Source organism: Mandrillus leucophaeus, unplaced genomic scaffold, assembly GCF_000951045.1.
Source record: "Mandrillus leucophaeus isolate KB7577 unplaced genomic scaffold, Mleu.le_1.0 Scaffold36, whole genome shotgun sequence".
In the NCBI taxonomy this organism is placed as follows: Eukaryota; Metazoa; Chordata; class Mammalia; order Primates; family Cercopithecidae; genus Mandrillus; species Mandrillus leucophaeus.
In genome coordinates this window covers 226,469-247,467 of record NW_012103809.1, presented here as the reverse complement: position 1 = coordinate 247,467, position 20,999 = coordinate 226,469, and the positions used below count along the sequence as shown (strand labels likewise).

At 41.5% G+C, this 20,999-nt stretch overlaps 1 protein-coding gene across 3 annotated transcripts in view; it reads right to left on the bottom strand.

Annotated features, from left to right (window-relative positions):
• Window positions 1–20,999, bottom strand: part of RREB1 (ras responsive element binding protein 1) — an 84,862-nt gene that overhangs the window by 62,547 nt on the left and 1,316 nt on the right. For all 3 annotated transcript variants that reach the window (XM_011989614.1, XM_011989616.1, XM_011989615.1), the window contains exons 2-5: window positions 17,285–17,408; window positions 16,456–16,668; window positions 11,069–11,158; window positions 9,272–9,435 (exon numbers count right to left, since the gene is read on the bottom strand). In XM_011989614.1, the coding sequence (XP_011845004.1) occupies window positions 9,272–9,435; window positions 11,069–11,158; window positions 16,456–16,626 (425 nt within the window). In that variant the 5' untranslated portion in view covers window positions 16,627–16,668; window positions 17,285–17,408. The remainder of the gene's footprint in view (window positions 1–9,271; window positions 9,436–11,068; window positions 11,159–16,455; window positions 16,669–17,284; window positions 17,409–20,999) is intronic.

Sequence of the window (20,999 nt, the reverse complement as noted above, 5' to 3'; positions counted from 1 at the left end):
TGTCCTGATACCTTCCTTCCTGCAGAAGAATATGTCAAGAGGGACAGGGACCTTGTGATTACGAGATTAATTTTAAGATGGGACTGACTGAACCTTTGAGTGGTCACCTCCACCCTTGAGAAGCAACACGTGCCAGAACAAGCTACAGGGTGTCCTCAGAAACTTGATATGACCATGATGGAAGTTCACAGGACCCTTCCTCTTGCTGGGCACCGAGGGTAAAGAAATGACTGTCCCCTGCTTTCAGAGACACTGTGCTACCTCTGCTCCTTCTCTCATTTAATACTGGCCACCTGTTCCAGATACCCAAGTGCAGTTGTGTGCCAAGGGCTGGCTTAGCCTAGGCATCTGAGAGTAGTATGCTAAATTCAGAGCCTTCGTGGTCTCATTTGTCATGGAGCAGGTCACATTTCTGTGCAGCTAATATTTTCTTCAAGCATAATAGGAACATATAAGCCTCTGTTCCTGAAGCCTATCCTGATGTCCAGGGGCATCCTCAGGTCCTATGTCTCCTACACTTGGAAACAGAAAAAAATCATGCCTATGGCCGCAGGAAAAAAGCCTGCAACGCAACAACTAGATGATGTTCCAAGGATTTCCCTTCTTCATCTTACCCCTTCTTTTTGAGGCAAAGTTTCGCTTTGTTGCCCAGGTTGGAGTGCAGCAGCGCAATCTCGGCTCACTGCAGCCTCCGCCTCATGAGTTCAAGTGAACTCCATCTCCTGGGCAGCTGGGATTACAGGTAAGTGCCACCACACCTGGTTAATTTTTGTTTTTTTTTTTTTAAATAGAGATGGGGTTTTGCCATGTTGGCCAAGCTGGTCTTGAACTCTTGTCCTAAAGTGACCCACTCACCTTGGCCTCCCAAAGTACTGGCCCATCTTCACCATTCTAATGACAGTTGAAATCAGAACACATCCCTACTCTTCAAAGAATAAATGAAGTGGCCGGGCACGGTGGCTCAAGTCTGTAATCCCAGCACTTTGGGAGGCCGAGACGGGTGGATCATGAGGTCAGGAGATCGAGACCATCCTGGCTAACACGGTGAAACCCCGTCTCTACTAAAAAATACGAAAAACTAACCGGGCGAGGTGGTGGGCGCCTGTAGTCCCAGCTACTCGGGAGGCTGAGGCAGGAGAATGGCGTAAACCCGGGAGGCCGAGCTTGCAGTGAGCTGAGATCCAGCCACTGCAGTCCAGCCTGGGCGATAGAGCGAGACTCCGTCTCAAAAAAAAAAAAAAAAAAAAAAAAAAAAAGAATAAATGAAGTCAGTCATGAAAACTTGCCTCTGCCAGGGTCTTAAGTATGTCCTTAAATGTAACACATGCTCCACAACTCTCTTTAGAATTAAAAGTCTACAGTCTGTAAAATACAGAGCAAAGTGAAAATTAATTTCCTATTTCCCCAAAGCAATTTTAAAAGGAAAATACCAGTTTTAGAGACAGGCTTTATTCCAAATGAGGGACATTTCAATCCTCTGTTTCAAGTATCATTTCTTCACAGCTTTGCAGCCCAGCACTTTCTGGAACAAGCTTTGCAAATTGCAAAGCTCAATGCCCTTTTTCCTACATTGAGCTCTCCCAGAGGCATGCTCTGGCTCAGTTTCCCAAGTTTGTTTTGGAAGACGAGCACCACTCAATCCAAATTTTCAACGTGGGAGCAACTGATAAAGAGTTCTGGGAAGTTAAAAGCTGGAGCCACGGTGATGTTTCCGTGATACATGTTTTGTACTTGATGGCAACCTACTCTTCTGCTCAGCAACTGAGCTGTGGTTAGAAGGGCTTGGGACAAAGGATTTTCAAACCTCAAAAACATGAGAATCTGCATACAGGGAAGTGGCAGCTCACAAAGCTATACCAGATATAGTAATAAATTAAAAAGGTCTTTACCCTAACCTTTCTCAAAACAAATTAAAATAATATAAGTAATAAATTAAAAAGGCCTTTATCCTAACCTTTCTCAAAATAAGTTGGTATTAGCATCACTCTCATCTCCCTACTTGCCAAAATATAATTACTTTTAAAAGATCAAGTAAATTTATTTACTAGTAAAAAGTATAAGAAGTTATAGGCTTTATCAGTGCTACAAAGCAACTGTCTACGACTACACATAATTTAATATGCTACCTTCATTCTGTGAAGTTTACTTTATTTGACCAATATAACAATTCTGAGTGTCCTCTTATAAAACTAAGATAAAGGAAACTCTACAAAAAGACTGAGTCGCATTATAAATACAGATAACTAACAAATACTCATAAAATGACTATAGGCCAAAGGAAATAGAGTGAGTTGCTCTATATACCTCAATATCAGCTAAAAGGAACTTGAAACTTCAAAGGATGTAGTCCTCAGAGTCTGTGTTGTGAGGCCCTCTGAGTGTTTCAGCAAAAAAAAAAAAAAACAAACAAAAAAAAACAACTTTGGGGTGGAGCCCAGATCTGCCTCAAGCAGGCAAAACTGGAGAGCTGGGCTCATCTGGAAGAGTGTGCACACACACGGAGGTGTGCACCCCATGTGTGAGTGTGGACAGCCTTCAGACCAGGGGGTGAGCAGAATGAGGGAGAAGGGTAAGCTGTGTGGTCATCAACTATGCTGTTGAGGAGCACAGCACAGACCAGCCTTGTGGAATCAAGCCTTCAGAGAAACGAAACTCCAGAAATCCACGCTACAGAGAACCATGCCACGGCAGAGGCCCCACCCAATCTGTGCCCCTCAGGGGAGGAGCCAAAAATCAGAGCACAGGGCCATGTCAGACGAAACTGGCACAGTTGAGGGAGAGCCTCGAGCAGGTTATAAACAAGATGGAATGGAGGCACCTGGGTGTGGGTGCCCTGGGAAGCGGAGGCAGAGGTTCTCTGATCCCTCAGCTTAGCGTCGGCTCTGGAGACCCCATGAGGGAATTCCTGGGCACTACCCAATCCCAGCAGGTGCCAACAGACCTTGGGAAGCAGTGATAGCGGAAGGGAAACAAGAAAAAGAACTTTGATCTTAAGCAATAAACTCTCACAAGTCGACTGATTGCCTTCCGTGCTTCTCAGGACCTGGGTTGCATTACTCTTTTTAATTCCTGCACACACATCCCAGGGCAGTTCTGGCCCCTGATTAATGTAACACAGGCCCACAGGTATGTGCTTGGGAGAGATCACAGCTCACTACTAGAGTCTCAGATTCTGGAACAGATCCACTGGGGCAAATAAATCTAACTCCACTCTCTCTGGCACATTTTTGTAAGTGTTCTCACATTTTTATAATTTTTTTCAAAAGTACAGTTTCGCCAACAAATGAAATGGTAATGACTTTTATGTGATTTACCAAAACCCAAATTTTTTTTAACTCATTATTTGCAACTTTCTGCAAAGACATAATAAATGTAGTATGATAATCCCCAATATTTCAAAAATAGTTACTTAAATTACAGATTTAGTGTAGCAAAAACTAAAACAAGCAAACTTAAAAGAAATCACTCTCAATTTACTCAATTTATTTTCTGGCATTATAAGAATGTTTACTCAATATATTTTCCCTCTCTGGCACATACAACAATAAAAGAGTAGTAATCATTATTGATACGTACCATTTAATAACCACTACCCAAGTGCTTTGCATGTGTTATTTACTGATCATCACAGCATTCCCATGAGGTAGGTACGGCTAATACTACCTTTTACAATGAAATAATTCGGACACAGAGGTGTCAAGTAACTTGTCTGGGATCACACAGCTAGTAGTGGAACACTTTCCTAGATTGTCATTATGGTGGTTTCAACTCTAACAATACAGACTCAGAAACTCCCTCTACCCAGGGGATGTCCATAGTACACTGTAAACCTTCAGAACCTTTTACAAACATTATTAAATCTGAGTCCAAATTCAATGTGAGGTAATACTAAGCCATTCTGTTAAAGTGTCAAAAAATTAAGAGATTTCCACAAAATTCTACAGAACTAAGATTAGAACTCAGCCCCAATTTAGTCCTCTCCTCTGAATCAAGGTGCCTCATAATAAGTAAAATCAGTACCAGAAAACCAAAGATTAGCACAAACAAGTATCCCCAAGGCCTGCTTTTCTTCTGTTGCCCAGGCTGGAGCGCAGTGGCAAGATCTCGGCTCACTGCAACTTCCACCTCCTGGGTTCAAGCGATTCTTGTGCCTCAGCCTCCTGAGTAGCTGGGACTACAGGCACACATGACCACATCTGGCTAATTTTTGGCATTTTTAGTAGACACAAAAATGTTGGCCAGGCTGGTCTCAAACTCCTGGCCTCAAGTGACTGGCTTGTCTCAACCTCCCAAAGTGCTGAGATTACAGGTGTGATCCACCGTGCCCAGCCAATGCCTGCTTTAAAAAAAATATTTATAGATAACTCCAAAATACAATGACCATAAATGAGAAATGTATCTTAGAATAGTACCCAGGGCTATGCTACAAAAAGTTCAAAATAATTTCTAAGACTATCCAAGTAAACCCAGACAACACAGAGTAATAAAATTCAGTCAAAATGGTTGCCCCCAAAACTATCCCATGCTCACTATACATAGAATATGCTAGTGGGATGACAGTAATAGTTTAACATTGAAAAATAACGTTCTATAACAGCACAGAATAGTGTTGAGAATGAGGAAAAGAGTGAAAGAGTGTTTTTTCTAATATGCAAAGTGACACAAAAGCTACATCAATTATTTCTCACATACAGTCCATGCGTCCCAATTAGAAAATCTGAAATCTGAAACATTGAAAGTTTCAATATTGAAAACTTTTTGAGAGCTGACATGATGCCACAAGTGAAAATTCCACACCTTACCTCATGTAAGGGGTCCCAGTCAAAATTTTGTTTCATGCACAAATATTAAAAATATTACATACAATTATGCTCAGGCTATGTGTATCAGGTGTATATGAAACATATATAAATTTTGTGTGCAGACTTGCATCTGTGTCCCATCCTCAAGATACCTCATTATATATGTGCAAATATTCCAAAAAACAAAACAAAACAAAAAAACAACAAATGAAAATCCCAAACACTTCTGGTGCCAAGCGTTTTGAATATGGGGTACTCAACCTGTGGTAGTTAAAAGCATGGCCTCTGAAGCCAGATATCCTTTATTCAAATCTTATCACCGTCTATTACTTCAGTTCTTTCCTCATTTGCAAAATGGGATAATAATTATACAATCCTTACAAGGCAGAGTACATAAAAATAAACGGAGATCAATAAGGAAATGGAAGACTTGAACGATGCTATAAACCTACTAGACCTAACAGCAAATCTACAGAACCCTCCACCCAACAGCGGCAGAACACACATTCTTCTCAAACAGATGGAACATTCTCCAGGATAAACCATATGCTAGGTGATGAAACGAGCCTCAGTACATTTACAAAGTTTGAAATCATGCAGAGTATGTTCCCCAACTATAATGGAACGAAACTAGAAATCAGGAACAAATTAATGGAATGAATTTTCCCGACCACAATGAAATGAAACCAGAAATTAGTAAGAAATTTGAGAAGTCACAAATTTGTGAAAACTGAACACCACACTTCTAAATAACCAGTGGGTCAAAGAAGAAATCACAAGGGAAATTAGAAAACATGCTGAGATGAATGAAAAAGAAAACACAACATACAAAAACTTACGGGAAACAACTAAAGCAATGCTTATAGGAAAATGTATAGTTATAAAAGCCTGTATTTAAAAAGCTCTCAAGTCAATAATCCAGCCTTATACTTTGCTGTAACACCGGAAAAAGGTCAAACTAAACCTAAAGAAAGCAGAAAAGGGGAAATAATAATGTTTAGAACAGTAATTTAATGAAATAGAGGACAGAAGAGAGGGAAATCAATGAAACCAAAAGTTGGTTCTTTGAAAAGATCGATAAAATTTACAAATGTTTAGCTAGATTGACTAAGGGGAAAAAAAGAAGATTCAAATTATTATAGTTAGGAATGAAAGAAAGGAAATTACTACTGACTTTATAGAATAAAAAGGATTACAAATGGATATTATGAGTTATTGTATGCCAACCAATCACTTGATGAAAACGCCAAAATTCCTAGAAAGACACAAACTATTGAAACTGACTCAAGAAGAAACAAAATCTGGGGCCAGGCGTGGTGGCTCGCACCTGTAATCCCAGCACTTTGGGAGGCTGAGGAGGGAGGATCACCTGAGGTCGGGAGTTCAAGACCAGACTGGCTGACACGGTGAAACCCGATCTCTACTAAATATAAAAAAATTAGCCAGGCGTAGTGGTGCACGCCTGTAGTCGCAGCTACCCGGGAGGCTGAGGCAGGAGAATCGCTTGAACCCGAGAGGTACAGGTTGCAGTGAGCCAAGATCACGCCAATGCACTCTGACCTGGGCGACAGAACGAGACTCTATCTCAAAAAAACAAATGAACAACAACAAAAGAATAAAGGACAAAAACAACCCAACTATAGATGCAAAAAAAAAAAAAAAAATCATCTGACACAATCCAATAGTTTTTCATGATAAAAACACTAAAAAAACTAGGAAAAGAAAGAAACTTTCTCAAACTGGTAAGGAACATTTATTTTAAAAACCCACAACTAATATCATATTTAATGGGGAAAAGACTGGATGCCTTCTCCTTAAGATCACAAACAAGAAAAGAATGTTCATTCTCTTTACTTCTATTCGACATTGTTTTGCAGGTTGTAGCCAGGGCAAGTAGGTGAGAAAATGAATACAGACATGATATAGAATAACCTAAGGAATCCACTAAGTAACTACTAGAAAGAGTAAATGAGGTCAGTAAGGTTGGAGGGAACAAAATCAATAAATAAATTTTAACTGTGTATCAATACACTAGCCATGAACAATTGAAAAATTAAATTGGAAAACTACTTATAGTAGTATCAAAAATAATAAAATACTTAGAAATAAATTTAACCAATATAAATAAATTTAACTTGTACTCTGAAAACTATGAGACGCTGAAAGAAACTGAAGACTTAACAAATGGGAAAACATCCCAAGTTCATGAATCAAGTTAGTATTGTTATAATGGCAATACCCCCAAACTGGAACTTTTAACAACAGTTTAGCAATTCCTCGACTTAAACATGGATTTACCATATGACCCAGCAATTCCATTCCTAAGTGTCTACGAAGAAAAACAAAAACATGGGCCCACACCAAATGTTGTACAACAATGTCAACAGCAGCTTTGTTCATAATAACCAAAAAGTTGAAACAACTTAAATGTCTATCAACTGATGAAGGGATAACTAAAATGTGGTATCATATTTCTACAATGAACTATTATTTAACAATAAAAAAGAATCTGAAGCCCACTGAAGTACACGCTTTACATGGTATAACGTATGATGTATGAATTATACGGTAAGATGTAAAAAAAAACAAATGAAAAGTGAATACAGATATGTATTCATGTAATACAGATATGACACCCAGCGCACCATAGCTTCAGCAATGATTATTTATTTGTAAAACACACTGCCACACAGGTTATTGTAGAAGACAATAACTATGCCTTTTATAGCTGTGTTTATTTCAATCATGTCTCGAAATGGAAATTTTCCGAATCAGGAGTGATTGGGCCTACTATCAAGAGATGTCTCATGGAGGATCACAGCGGTCAGTGGTTAGGGCCAAAACGCCACTAGGAGGGTCCTCTTCATCAGTGTGCCCACTGCCCCTGCCAACTTGGAGCTGGCCCATGGGGAGTTCCACTGAGCAGGGGCTCAGTAGGAAAAAGTGAAGGAATCCCCAAGAGGGGAACAGGCAATACCTCTAAGACCAGATTCTGAGAAGGGCAAATATGTAAAGAACAAAGGACTTTTTGGGCGTGTGGGGTGTAGAACGAGCAGACCTAAACGCAAAGCAAAAATAAATGATACCAACAGGCCAACACGGTGGTAAAAAAAATAAAAAGCTAAAATGCAAAACATTGTATTGTAAAATAGTGACACTATTCAATTCCTTTATACCCGAAAACACTCCCAAGAGAGGAGGGGCAAAGAGAATAACCCATCAGGACTGAAATTTATGAGAAAACAAAAAAGCAAAACACTTTGTAAATTCTTAATATATTCCTACTTTTCATGAAGTCATACTCTACCTCACTTCTAAGAGTTTAGACTGAGATATACACAGGCTTTAAATTATTGCAGCATTACTTAGAAATGCAAATAATAATAAATAACATCGAGTGCTTAGTTTGTGCCAGGAACTGTACGCTAAACTAATTATCACCTAATCCTCATCCTTATCCAGTGAAGTAGTATGAAAAAAAATCTCATTTTTGGGGGGTCAAAATAGCATGAAAGAAAATAATCAAACAAAAAAATCTTTTTTTAAAGATGAGAAACTGGAGTACAAAGAGGTTAAGTAACTTGCTTGAGGATAGAAAATTTACAAGTAGCAGCTGAGATCTGAATTCAGGTGCCTAGTTTCCAAATCAAGAAACTTAACTGCTGTATCAGTGTGTCCCATGTGTATGTATAATAAACTGGCCCATCTCATTTTAGTGTTTATATAACCAAATATAACTAGCATATCCATTTTATAGTAATTATATAAAGTTTTCTTTTGAAATAAACATGTAACAAATGTGACTCAACTTTTTTAAAAGAAAGCAGAATAAGGACTAGACAGGAATATGGAAGAGTAAATCCCTCAAAACATGTATGATCAGCCTATAAACTATTTTCCATAGGTTCACCCCAATTTTAATATGTCCACCACTCAGTCTCCCACCTGAGTGAGCATCTTTCTCTCTCAGGAAGTAATGTCCTGACGTTCATCAGACTTTCTTTTTCTTAATTTTATCCTATCTTATCCTGAAGCTCCAGGACCAGGCCACTTCACTATTTATTAAAAGGTCCCAGACTTTTTGATTTTTGCAACGAAAACGTCTGTGAGGAATCTGGTAGGCGTATGCAAATATTTTTTAAATGCAGGGTTACATGGATGCTACTCTTGGAGGGCTCTTCTTTTCCATGTGATAATCTGCACCCAAACAAACTCCAGCTGGCAGAGGGGAAATGACTGTGAAGAACTCTGAAGGGCCACAGACCTTGCCAAGGTACTTCCGTTTCCCATGATCCGACACCTCTAATACCCCAGAGATAGTGTGCATCTCTGGTTTTTCCATACAACGGACACAGTTCCAGAACTCTCTGTAGCTTTAGGCAAGTCTTCTGAAGGCTCAGAGGCCACTGTCCTGCCTGCCAACCTCCAGGTACCAGCCAACCCCCCAAGCAAAGGGCACCCTCACCCACCTGTGCATGTTCCCATTGGTGGTAAATGATTGGCCACACACAGTGCACTTGTAAGGCCTCTCGCCAGAGTGCACCAGCATGTGGCGATCGAGGGAGCTGGCCGAGCTCAGTGACTTCCCGCAGATGCTGCATGAGTGGTCGGCTCCTCCAGTGTCTGTGTTGTGCTGCAGAAAGCAATGATCACAGTGGTCACTTACAAAGTGCATCAAAAGCTCAGCTCTTAGGAAATGCAGATCCAGAGCTTTATTAAAGAACCAATGAACTTTCTTGGCTATGTGTTTCTCTTTCATTTTAAATATCTTCTTGAAGGGGTACAATGTATCAGGAAAACAGGCAAACAAATATTTTGTATGATCTTCCTCCATTCCCACATTGTTTTGAAAACTATTTCTACTGAAAGGCTCAGAAGAGCCTTCCCAGGTCTTTCTTTGAATCACATACAGATTCACTGACCACATATATTAACTCCTATGAGCCGAAGGACTCTCAACAGCGAAGGAAATATGTCCTCCCATTAAAAGAGTCGATGTCCCGTCTTCAAATTTGATGACTCAGGCCTGCCGTCAGAGAAAGAGAACTGAAACCTGCACAGGGCGGTTTCGGCCTCTGAAAGACGGTAAAAAGGAACATTTCTATTCAAACCCCAGTCACTTTAGTGACCTGATGTTATTCAGTACTATGTCATGATTATACTAGGTCATCAATCCTTCACTGTTCTACACTCATCAACATTTTGTCATGAATTGGCCATAGCAGAAGAAGGAGGATAAATCTTATAATAAAGGAGAAAAGCAAAAAAAGACCCCAAGCTGAGTAGATTTCCTTCTGTGTGATGTACATTTACACTAAGGAACAGGGTTGCAGCTATGATCTCATTATGCTGTAAGGGATTTAGTTCATACCGACAAGCAACATACAACGAAAGGTCTTTAACTTGATGTTTGTTCAAATTTAAAAGGGGATTTTAGGCCAGGCGCTGTGGCTCACGCCTGTAATCCCAGCTACTTGGGAAGCTAAGGCAGGAGAATCATTTGAACCCAGGAGGCAGAGGTCGCAGTGAGCCGAGATCATGCCACTGCACTCCAGCCTCGGTGACAGAGCAAGACTCTGTCTCACCAAAAAAAAAAAAAAAAAAAAAGGGTGATTCTATTTTATTTTATTTTATTTTATGTATTTATTTATTATGAGACAGAGTCCTGGTCTGTCACCCAGGCTGGAGTGCAGTGGCGCAATCTTGGGTCACTGCAACCTCTACTCCCGGGTTTTCAAGTGATTCTCCTGCCTCAGCCTCCCAAGTAACTGGGATTACGGGTGTGTGCCACCATGCCCAGCTAATTTTTGCATTTTTGGTAGAGACAGGTTGGTCAGGTTGGTCTGGACCATGTTGGCCAGGCTGGTCTCAAACGCCTGACCTCAAGTGATCCGCCCATCTGGGCCTCCCAGAATGTTGTGATTACAAGCGTGGGCCACTGCACCTAACCAAAAGGGAATTCTGCATTGACCTAGGACTTTGTCACAGGAATATGCACATATAAAAGTCATTTCATAACCACCTCCCAAAATTATTTAAAATACTAAATTTAAATTAGGCACAGCTACAACTCATCCATTAAAATCCAATTACCCTGCCCTCTGTTTAGGAAGAAAAATTTAAATCAAAAATAGGCTGGTCCGAAGGTCGTGAGTTACCTCAACTGACTGCCCACAGTGAGTGTTTAACTCCTTGTTCTACTCTTTCTCCTCTTCTCACTACTGCACTTGACTTAAAAAAAAAAAAAAGGAACAGCGGGAGTCTACCTGGCGAATGTGCATGGTCAGCTGGTGCTGGGTAGTGCAAATCTTCTCACACAGGGGGCAGTTATAGGAAGACTTCTCCTCTTTCGTTTCCTAAAAAGAAAGATTAAAAGGGAAGATAAATTTCAGATCAGTCAATGAGTGCCTTTTCTTTCTGTAATAAGCACTTGTGTCTATGTAGCTGAGAGCATGGGCTCCAGAACCTGCCCAGGTATGAGCTTGTGCAAGTCACTGCTCTGTCTGCCTCAGTTTCCTCATTTGAAAGATGGGAAAAACAGTACCACACCATGCTGTGATGCAGGTTAAAGTAACACACACCAAACACTAGAACAGTGCTGGGATCATAGTAAGTACTCAATAAATACTAGCATTCTAATTACACAGACATCACTTCATCATCCGTGATGGTGAAAAATTTATAAGCACTGACTCACGGAAGAGCTAGAAAAGAATACATTTCTCCCCAAGCCCAACCTGGGCTATCTTCCAACAGGTTTCAAGGTCTCCAAGAACACATGAGAGATAATAAGGTTCTCAACAGAAGAGCCCACCTTACCGAGAGGGAAGCCCTCAGTGCCTAGCTGTGCACCCAGTAGGCATGCTGTGATTCCTCTGCCCACTGCTAGCACCTGCTTAATGCTGCTCATAAATAATCAACAAAAACATCACACAGAAAATTGCTGTCCTCATCATGACAACTTTGATAGGAATGCCAACCCAAATTGAAGACTTCCACAGAAGGTGACAAAGAACCAGTTCACTACTTGCTGAGGGCGTTCCTTTTATGTTCCCTCAGAATGCACAGGTCAAGCAGTATGTTTTGCCTTTTTAAGAAAAAGCCAGTGTCGTTCACTAACCCTATGCTACAGATCCTCTTTCCAAATAATTCATGCAGAGTTCTAGGCTGTGTGCATCATTGCCTCCTCACCCTCACAGTCCCTAAGCACCACGGGTTCCTGTCTACATACCCAAAACTAACTGGACCTAGGCTTGGATGCCTCTCCCAGTAATTTGGAGTTGCGGTGCTCAAGAGATTTCTCAAGAGCAGCAGAATCACCTGGGGGGCTTTTTCTATGCATTTAACCAGATTCTGGACATGCCACATCAGAGTCATTGGCAGACTGGGGTTGGGGGGAGTAGAACCCCAGAAATCTGTGTCTCACAAGCTCCCCAGATGGTGGTGACATGTGCCCAGGTTTGAGGATGGCTAAGTTACTAAGTTGGGTGATCATGAGCACTTGAATCGAAAGTTCATGGAGAGGTAGAGCTGAACCCAAGGAGGCTGGCACCTGGGCAAGCTCAAGTCAGAAAGCAGTGTGGAAGATGTCTGTGCTAACCCAATGGGATGGAGGGCACTGTCCCTAGGGCTGGATGCTCTGTCTAGGCTCTGGGTCATTTCCTATCCTCGGGCATCTTTCAATAGACCTCTTTTTACTTGCATTCATTTGAATGAGTTTCTGCTCCTTGCAAATAACACCAATTATTGAGCACTTACCATGTGCTCAACTCTACACAGAACCATCAGGGTTTTTTCACAACCACTAATAGACAAGCATTATTACGGATCCCATTTTCTGAACGAGGAAACTGGGGTACACAGAGGCTAGTAACCTGCCTCAAGTCAGAGAACTATTAAGTGGTAGGCATAGCATTAAAACCCAGGTCAGCTGCTCCACAGTCCATGCCCTAAACCACTATGCTATATAAAAGTCTGACCAAAAGAACGATTAACCCCAAGGCACAGAAAGGAAACACTCTGGTGGTTGCTTATGAGAGATGATGAAAATAAAAGGGACCCTGAAGACTAAAAACAAATGGCGCCATAAACCAGACAGGTGGAATGAAGGCATGATGATGTCTAGCTCACAGCCACCTTCTCTCTCACTCCTCTTCAAAGACAAACAAGTCTCATTCTGAGCAATAGGAACTTTTTTTTTTTTTAAATGGCGTCTCACTCTGTTGCCCGGGGTGGAGTGCAGTGGCACGATTGTGGCTCACTGCAACCTCCGCCTTCCGGGTTCAAGCGATTCTCCTGCCTCAACCTCCCAAGTAGCTGGGACTACAGGTGTGTGCTACCATGCCCGGCTAATTTTTGTAATTTTAGTAGAGACAGGGTTTTGCCATGTTGGCCGGGCTGATCTTGAACTCTCAACCTCAGGTGATCCACCCGCCTCGGTTTCCCCAAGTGCTGGGATTACAGGCATCAGCCACCGTGCCTGGCCAAAACTTTTTTCTAATCTATGGAATTGGGTCTGAGAATGAGGTATGCTCCACATTTTCTCACTCTCAGAAGGAATTAAGAATATGGATTCTACAAAACATGAACATCCTAGAAACAGTGGGAAAAAAAATTCCCGTTCTTACTCATTTATCATACTTCTAGTTCTTTCTGAGGTATAATGGGGGGAGGGGGTATCACACTTTCTCAGCCCAGTTCTACAACTGTAGTCGGAGTAGAGCTGGCCAAGGACCCCCATGGGGCAGGGGTGTGGGGAGAAACGAAAGCAACAGCAACAAAATAAGATTTAACAAGGAAGGATATCTCACAGCCAGGCCAAAAGTTGGGGATGAGTTCCATCTCCGGGGTATTGTTGTCAAATTAGTAGACAGGCAATTTTACATATATACAATTTTTTAAGTCACCAATAGGATGTAAATACTTTTTTTTTAAAGGCCTCCAAGTGACCAGCCATGGGGAGACAAATGTTTTTTAAAAATCCTCTTGCATTCACCTTACAATAGACAGCGGGCACACCGTGTGGCTGGTGGGGCTGACTTGTGTTGACTCTGGGGTGACTCATGAACTGACACCCCAACCTCTGAGGCTGGCAGTGCTGTGCTGCCAGCCATCATACAGGTCCCCAAAATCCAAGTTACCTGGGAGGAGGTCTACAGACCTAGATGTAATCTTTTAAAACTAACCAGGTCAAGCATGGTGGCTCACACCTGTAATCCCAGCACTTTGGGAGGCTGAGGTGGGAGGATCGCTCAAGCCCAGGAGTTTGAGACCAGCCTGGGCAACATAGTGAAACCTTGTCTCTACAAAAAGTTTTTTTATAATTTAAAAAAATAAGCAAAGCCAGATATCACAGTAATTAAGGCAGCTTACACACATTAGCTGTATAGTTTGTGAAACTAGGAATCAACCATGCTCTGGTGAGAAATAGAGATTCTGTCTCTATTTAAAAAAAAAAAAAAATAATAATAATAAAATGAACCTCCAAGAAAAGAAAGCACTGTGATACTGGAAGAGAGGCCCTCCTGGAGAATTTTGTTTTTGTTTTTTATAAGACATGGGGGTCTCATAATATTGCCCAGGCTGGCCTTGAACCCCTGGGCTCAAGCAATCTTCCCACCTCTGCCTCCCAAGTAGCAGGGATTAGAGACATGACACCACGCCCGGCACCCTAATGGAGAATTTTGAATCCAGTTATTGCAGTCATGCTGGTGGAAGGAGCACACCTCCTGAGTTGAAAGATAAAATTAGCAGCTAATGTGATAACGAACCATTCCATAATGAAACAATCTGGCACCCATGTCAGCATCCGGCTGTGGCTAATCTCTCCTGGAACTCTAAGCTCACATCGATGGGACTTTCCCCGGGCTCCCTCTCTCAGCCCTCCCTGTCCAGTCCACAGGTAAGGAGCCTGCTTCCTTCTTCCCCATACTCTCTCCCCACTGACTTTTGTCTTTTGGATTAAGAACTATATTTACCAGGCTACCTCTAGCCAGAACCTCCATTTCAAAAGCAAACTCAGGATACCAGATCCCTGGAGAAGAAGGGAGGGGGATGAAAGGCGGCCCTGCCCCACCTGCACAATTGCCTCCTCACACCTGAAGAGACAGCCTCCAGTTAGCATGCAAACATGGGGGGTGCTGTGGGCATCCTCCAGGGCCCTAACCACGGTCTCTGATCTGGAGGCTGGACTTGGGACAACTTGGAGCTATTTGAGGAAAAGCTCTTCCTATTACTTCACTTGTTCCTGGTAGAGCAGAAGGATGAGGACGACAACCTTGTCTGTCTTATTCTTCCCCAAATGCCTGGCACCTGGTACAGCAGCTAGCTGGATATAGGAACTGGGTACATATTGTCCAATGGGTTGATGGATGGAGAGATGGATAGATGGACAGTCACATAAGAGTGGAAATAAACCTTTTCTTCTCAGAGCTAGCGCTCCTTCTCGACTCAGGCCACAGTCATACAGGCTGAGTATTTTCTGAGGCACCCACAGGAAGAGAGGCACGAGGAGAAAAGGAAAAAAGAAGAGAGAAAGGAATCAATGTTCCAATGCTAAAACATCACTGACCTCTGCCAGGTCCCCATCTCTCAGCAAGGTGTGGAGAAACGCATCCTCCCCCACACCGCTGGCAGGGTTTGGGGCTGGTACAACTTTTCTTGTAGGGAAAGTTGTATCAGAAGCTTTAATTAAGGCTCTACTTCTAAGAATTTATAGAAAACCATCATATTAATACTCAGAGAATTCTGCATAAGGACAGCCACAGTAGGATTACTTATAAAAAAGAAAATGAGTTCACAAAAGCCCAGCAGGTTTGCTTTCTCATCCCTCTGGTTCCTAGACAAATGCAAGACCTCCTTCTCTCCAAGGATTTAGTATAGCCTCATTAAATCAGTTAAAACAAACTTAAACACGAGGAAGTCAATTCGTATTACATGGATCCAGAGATGAAATGAGAAGTATTCACTCTCTGCCTTCTTCCTCCACCTACCCTCTGTTCAACAATATGTTGCCAAGATAGCAACACCTTTTCAAGGAAATGTCCCATTTGTACATTGAAGATTCATTTTATTTCCCAGTAGAGAAGACATTAACTTTCGTAACAGCATTAACCCTTCTCAATTCCACCTATTTACTTTACCGTGTTCTCCTGATCTGATGCCCAATGAAAATTCAAGATGACTAAATAGCATCTTAAGTGCAATTATCTGAAGCCAAATTCTGTGCTTTTTCAAGGATAGAAAGCTAAACAGCAGCCCCAGCACAGGCAGTACTTATTTGCTATCTAATCTGAAGACACTTAAAAATAGCCAGCTGTGTGAATGAGGAAACAAACCACATCACAGCAGAGAAATCAGTCACATTCCCTGCCATGGCCATCACGTGAAGAAAGCTTGAGTTAAAATCCAATGGTGGGGCCAAAAATAAGGGCACTTCCACCAACATCGACACCACAGCAAAGAAAACTTTCTCCACGAAAGGAAACTAACATAAGTCACGAAAATTTTGCTCTTGAAAAATGATTAAGGCCTCTGGGTATATCAGTTTTATTCCATATTCTTCCAAGGTTTTATCATAGGAAACTGGGAAACATCTCCCAATATTCTCATGGATTGAACCCACCAGAGGTCACCACCAGATGTGAACACTTACCTGGTTCCTTCTGCCAATCCGATTTGGTCCTGGAGGCTTCGAGGGGGACTTGATGCCCTGGGGGCTCCCGCCATTCTCTGTGACCTTCCCTACACTCATGACCGCCGACATCATGGTGTTGATGGAAGACAGGTCTGAACCTTCCAAGCCAACGGGCGAACTTGACGTCATTGGGACAGGGGTTTAAGCTTCTAAGAAGCCTCTGCCATAAAACTGAAAATTGGAAATTGCTGATGTGATCATGGGGAAGTTTAGGCTTCTGTCATTGCCAGGGGGCACTGGCCATGGCTACTCTAATTGTAACTCAGGTCAAAAACATCCAACACTCTCTTTCTCCAGTTAAAGGCCACATTCACTCCCAGAATGATGGAAGCTTTCATCTAAACCAAGTCTCGGCACACCAAGGACTTGCTTCCTTTCTGAGTGTGCACTACCAACAGGACTCAACTTATGAGAGGCAGGTTTCTTTACCTTTCCTAATCTGGGTTAGGCAGAAGTGGGAAAGGCCAAGCTAACAATTACAAAGCCCAGAAAGCTACCATCCTGCCAGCACCCTCCTAAGAACCTAGACTCATTTACTACTACATAAATGTTCTAGACCGAAAACTAGTGATGAGAAACATCGGGTTTCATTAAACTCCACTGCTGCAATACAGTGATTTTGATGGGGAGCCTGAATTTTATAAGAGATTTGAGAAGCCAACACTATCAGAGTTACAAATTTCAAATTGACATATAAAAGCCTGTTTCTTAAAAAAATATATATAAAGCAGGTAACATACCCTAGAAAATGGAAAGAAGAACCCCCCTCCACCACACTGCTGATTACCTCCATTTTCTGACCCAATTGATAGACTATGAAACTTCCCCCTGCTGTAGCTATCATTCACATGGAGTAGAAAATGAGTCTGTGTTGACCTCTTTTCTTCTTCTCTTGGTAGTACTCGTTGACACTGGAAGGGAAGCAAAGGTCCAAAGTGAACATCTTTTCACTTAGTGAAGAAAAAACTGTTATCATTTATTTGCTATAATCTTAGACCACTATATTCACAACACTGCAAGGAGTACAAATGAGAGGCAACGTCTGCCTTTCTTTCTTCCAAAACCACATTCTGTAGCTGTTTCTCAACCTTATCTTAACCCCTACAGTACTGCCTGTTATGCACACTCCCAACAGCCAAAAGGACTCTGCAGTAAAATTTCACTTTCTGAAGCTCATATTTATACCCATACATCATATTTTCTTTCACACTGTGCCTCAGTCCTTTGCAAGAATGCTCAGGCTCCACTTGACCCATCTCATGCCTTCACCTAAAAGTAACCAAAGACACAACAGTTCAGGCATTCACTAAAGGCTGAGTTTAGACCCTCTCAGGACAGACCTAAAAGAAACCTGGCGACATCAAAAGAATGACCAAAGGGAAAACTATGGCCCATGGCCGTGTCACAATTTACTTCTTCAAGCCATGTGTGTTCCTTGCAACTAGAACTATTATGGCTACAGGTCCAGTCAGTAGGTAGGAAGTCTACGCTTCCCTCATTTTATCTAGGAGGATATTCTTTAGCTGAAGCCCTACCATAAGGTATTAGGATATTAATATCCTATTATCTCACAATGTGTGCTAATAAATTATGGAAGTCCACAACAGCAGCTGAAGATCAAGCTCACCATCTCAGCTGTAAAGAGAATGTGTAGGAACAACACAAGAAACAATATGATTTCTCATGGGTTCCTCCTCCAACTTTAGGGGATATGACCCAGCATGTGAGAAATGGTACCACCCAGAGCAGTTATAAACATGCGGTGCCAGTCTAAATTATTACCAAACGGGCAAAAGGGAATCTTAGGGAAAGTATTTGTCTTGTAAAGAGACAAGATGTGCCTTCCTTGTTAACAGACATTTTGAAAATGTGAATCAAACGGTTTTCCAACTGGTAGGTAAAAGGACTAACTGCAGAAACATACAATTTGAGACTATGGATCCAGCCTCTTTGCCCCCATCTTTCTTCATAAAGAGAGGAAAGCTACAGCCAAAAAAAATCTACACTCTCATCTTTCCATGGCCTTTCCCCATGCCAGCAGACCCCTTAAATTTATGAAGAATTGTGCTTCAGGCCGGAGGCAGTTGCTCACAACTGTAATCTCAGCACTTCGGGAGGCCAAGGTGGGAGGATCACTCGAACCCAGGAGTTCGAGACCAGCCTAGGCAACACAGCAAGACCCTATCTCTACAGATGATTTTTTAAAATTAAAAAAAAAAAAAAAAGAACTGTGCTTCAAACTTCCTATTTTTAACTGTCTTTCAAGGTTTACTTTGGGCAATTTCTCTATAGGGAAAAAACACGTAGACACAAAGTGCACACGAGTGTGTACACATACTTTTTTCTTAATGGACTACTAAAAAGAGAGTCATCAGTTCCCTAGAGTTTTTGTAATCAATCACGTAATTACGTACTTGATTCATAAATGGATACCTTCAATACTGAATTCACCTCCTTCTTTTAAATACGTGTATCTCCCTCATAATTTTAATGTACAGAAAATTATAACATAACTAACTAGAAATCTATCTTTCCTGTAATTGTTACAAACTTTCCACCAATTTATACTATGAGTTTTGAAGATGATCTTGCTTTTGTCACATTACTACATTTAGAAAAGAGGGCCACTCCCAGCTACTTCAGAGGCTGAGGCGGAAGGATTGCTTGAGCCCAGGAGTTCAAGTCCAGCCTAGGCAAAACAGCAAGACCCCATCTCAAATTGTAAAAGCAAAAACAAACAAACAAACAACAAAATCTGTGTGTGTGTGTGTGTGTGTGTGTGTGTGTGTCTGTGTAGAAAAAGAAAAGAAAAATGTGGTAGAGTTTGCTCAAGTCTGGGAACAGGTTAAACACCTTTAAGACTAAATGTAAAATTGTAAGTTATTAAAAAAAATTCTAATTATATCATTGAATAAGGGAAGAAACTGGAGAGAAGGGAAATAATAAGTAAACTGACAAAAACACATTCACTAAACAGAGCCAAATTGCCAGTAAGAATTATTCTCAGTCATGTTATCAAAGACACATTCTTGCAAACTACCTAAGTGTCTTAAATACAGAAAGCCTAGCAACAGTCAGTATAGTCAATCAATGTAAGGGCTGAAAATTGCAAAAGCTTATCCCACTTGAAAAGGAGAAGAGCCTTGTTGTTTCCCATTTTGTCTGGGTAGGAAAATATTTGCTAAATGTATTTCTTCCTTGGGGATAAAGTATAAAGTGTGACACTAACCACTGATGACACCGAGATCACTTACATTTACTTCCTTTTCCTATTTTAAGTAAATAGCAATTAAAAAATAGAGACTCATCTCTAATCTGAAAGCGTAATTAATAAAATGAAACTCCCAGCTACACTGTTTGAAAGAAAGAAAAGAGTTATTGGCCTCATCCCTGAGAATTTGTTCCAGAAGCAACCAACAACCAGCCCCTTGGGCTGTGACAAGATTGTACTTCAGTTTGTTCTTATGTCTTCTATTTGAGTTCTTCCTTCAGGACCACAGAGCAGGGCAGAAGGGGAAGAAGATGGTGCACGGCACAATGGAGCTCATTGTTCTATGTTGGAAAAAACCCACCATAACATGTGGGCTCTTCTACATGATCATCTAACCAGAGCAAGCTGGCCAGTATTAGTTGGTCCTATCTACCCTATAACCACATCCTGGACAATTTTCGAACAATAGCCCAACTAAGCAACCTAAACCCTCTGATACTCAATCTCAGGGAATAAAAGATCATTTCTAACATTTTTATGGTCTATTCATGAAGCATTTTTTTCTTTCTGGATATTTACAATCCTAGACTTTTCATTCTTTCCTCTGTAATATTTCTTCTCTCTGACATCACCCCAGTATTAATAATAATATATGTTATTATTATAAAATAAGGCCAGGTGTGGTGGCTCACACCTGTAATCCCAGCACTTTGGAAGGCTGAGGTGGGAGGATGGCTTGAGCCCAGGAATTTGAGACAAGCCTAGGAAACACAGCAAGACCCCATCTATACAAAATAAAAATCAGCCGGGGGCGGGCACAGTGGCTCACACCTGTAATCCCAGCACTTTGGGAGGCCAGGGCGGGCAGATCACCTAAGGTCAGGAGTTCGAGATCAGTCTGGCTAACATGGCAAAACCCCATCTCTACTAAAACTACAAAAATTAGCCGGGCGTAGTGGCACATGCCTGTAATCCCAGCTACTCAGGAGGCTGAGATAGGAGAATCGCTTGAACCCAGGAGGCAGAGGTTGCAGTGAGCTGAGATAGCCCCATTACACTCCAGCCTGGGTGACAGAGCAGGACTCCATCAAGAAAGACAAGAAAGACAAGAAAGACAAGAAAGACAAGAAAGACAAGAAAGACAGAAAGACAGAAAGACAGACAGACAGACAGACAGATAGACAGAAAGAAAGAGAAAGAAAGAAAGAAAGAAAGACAGAAAGACAGACAGAAAGAAGAAAGAAGAGAGAAGAGAAGAGAAGAGAAGAGAAGAGAAGAGAAGAGAAGAGAA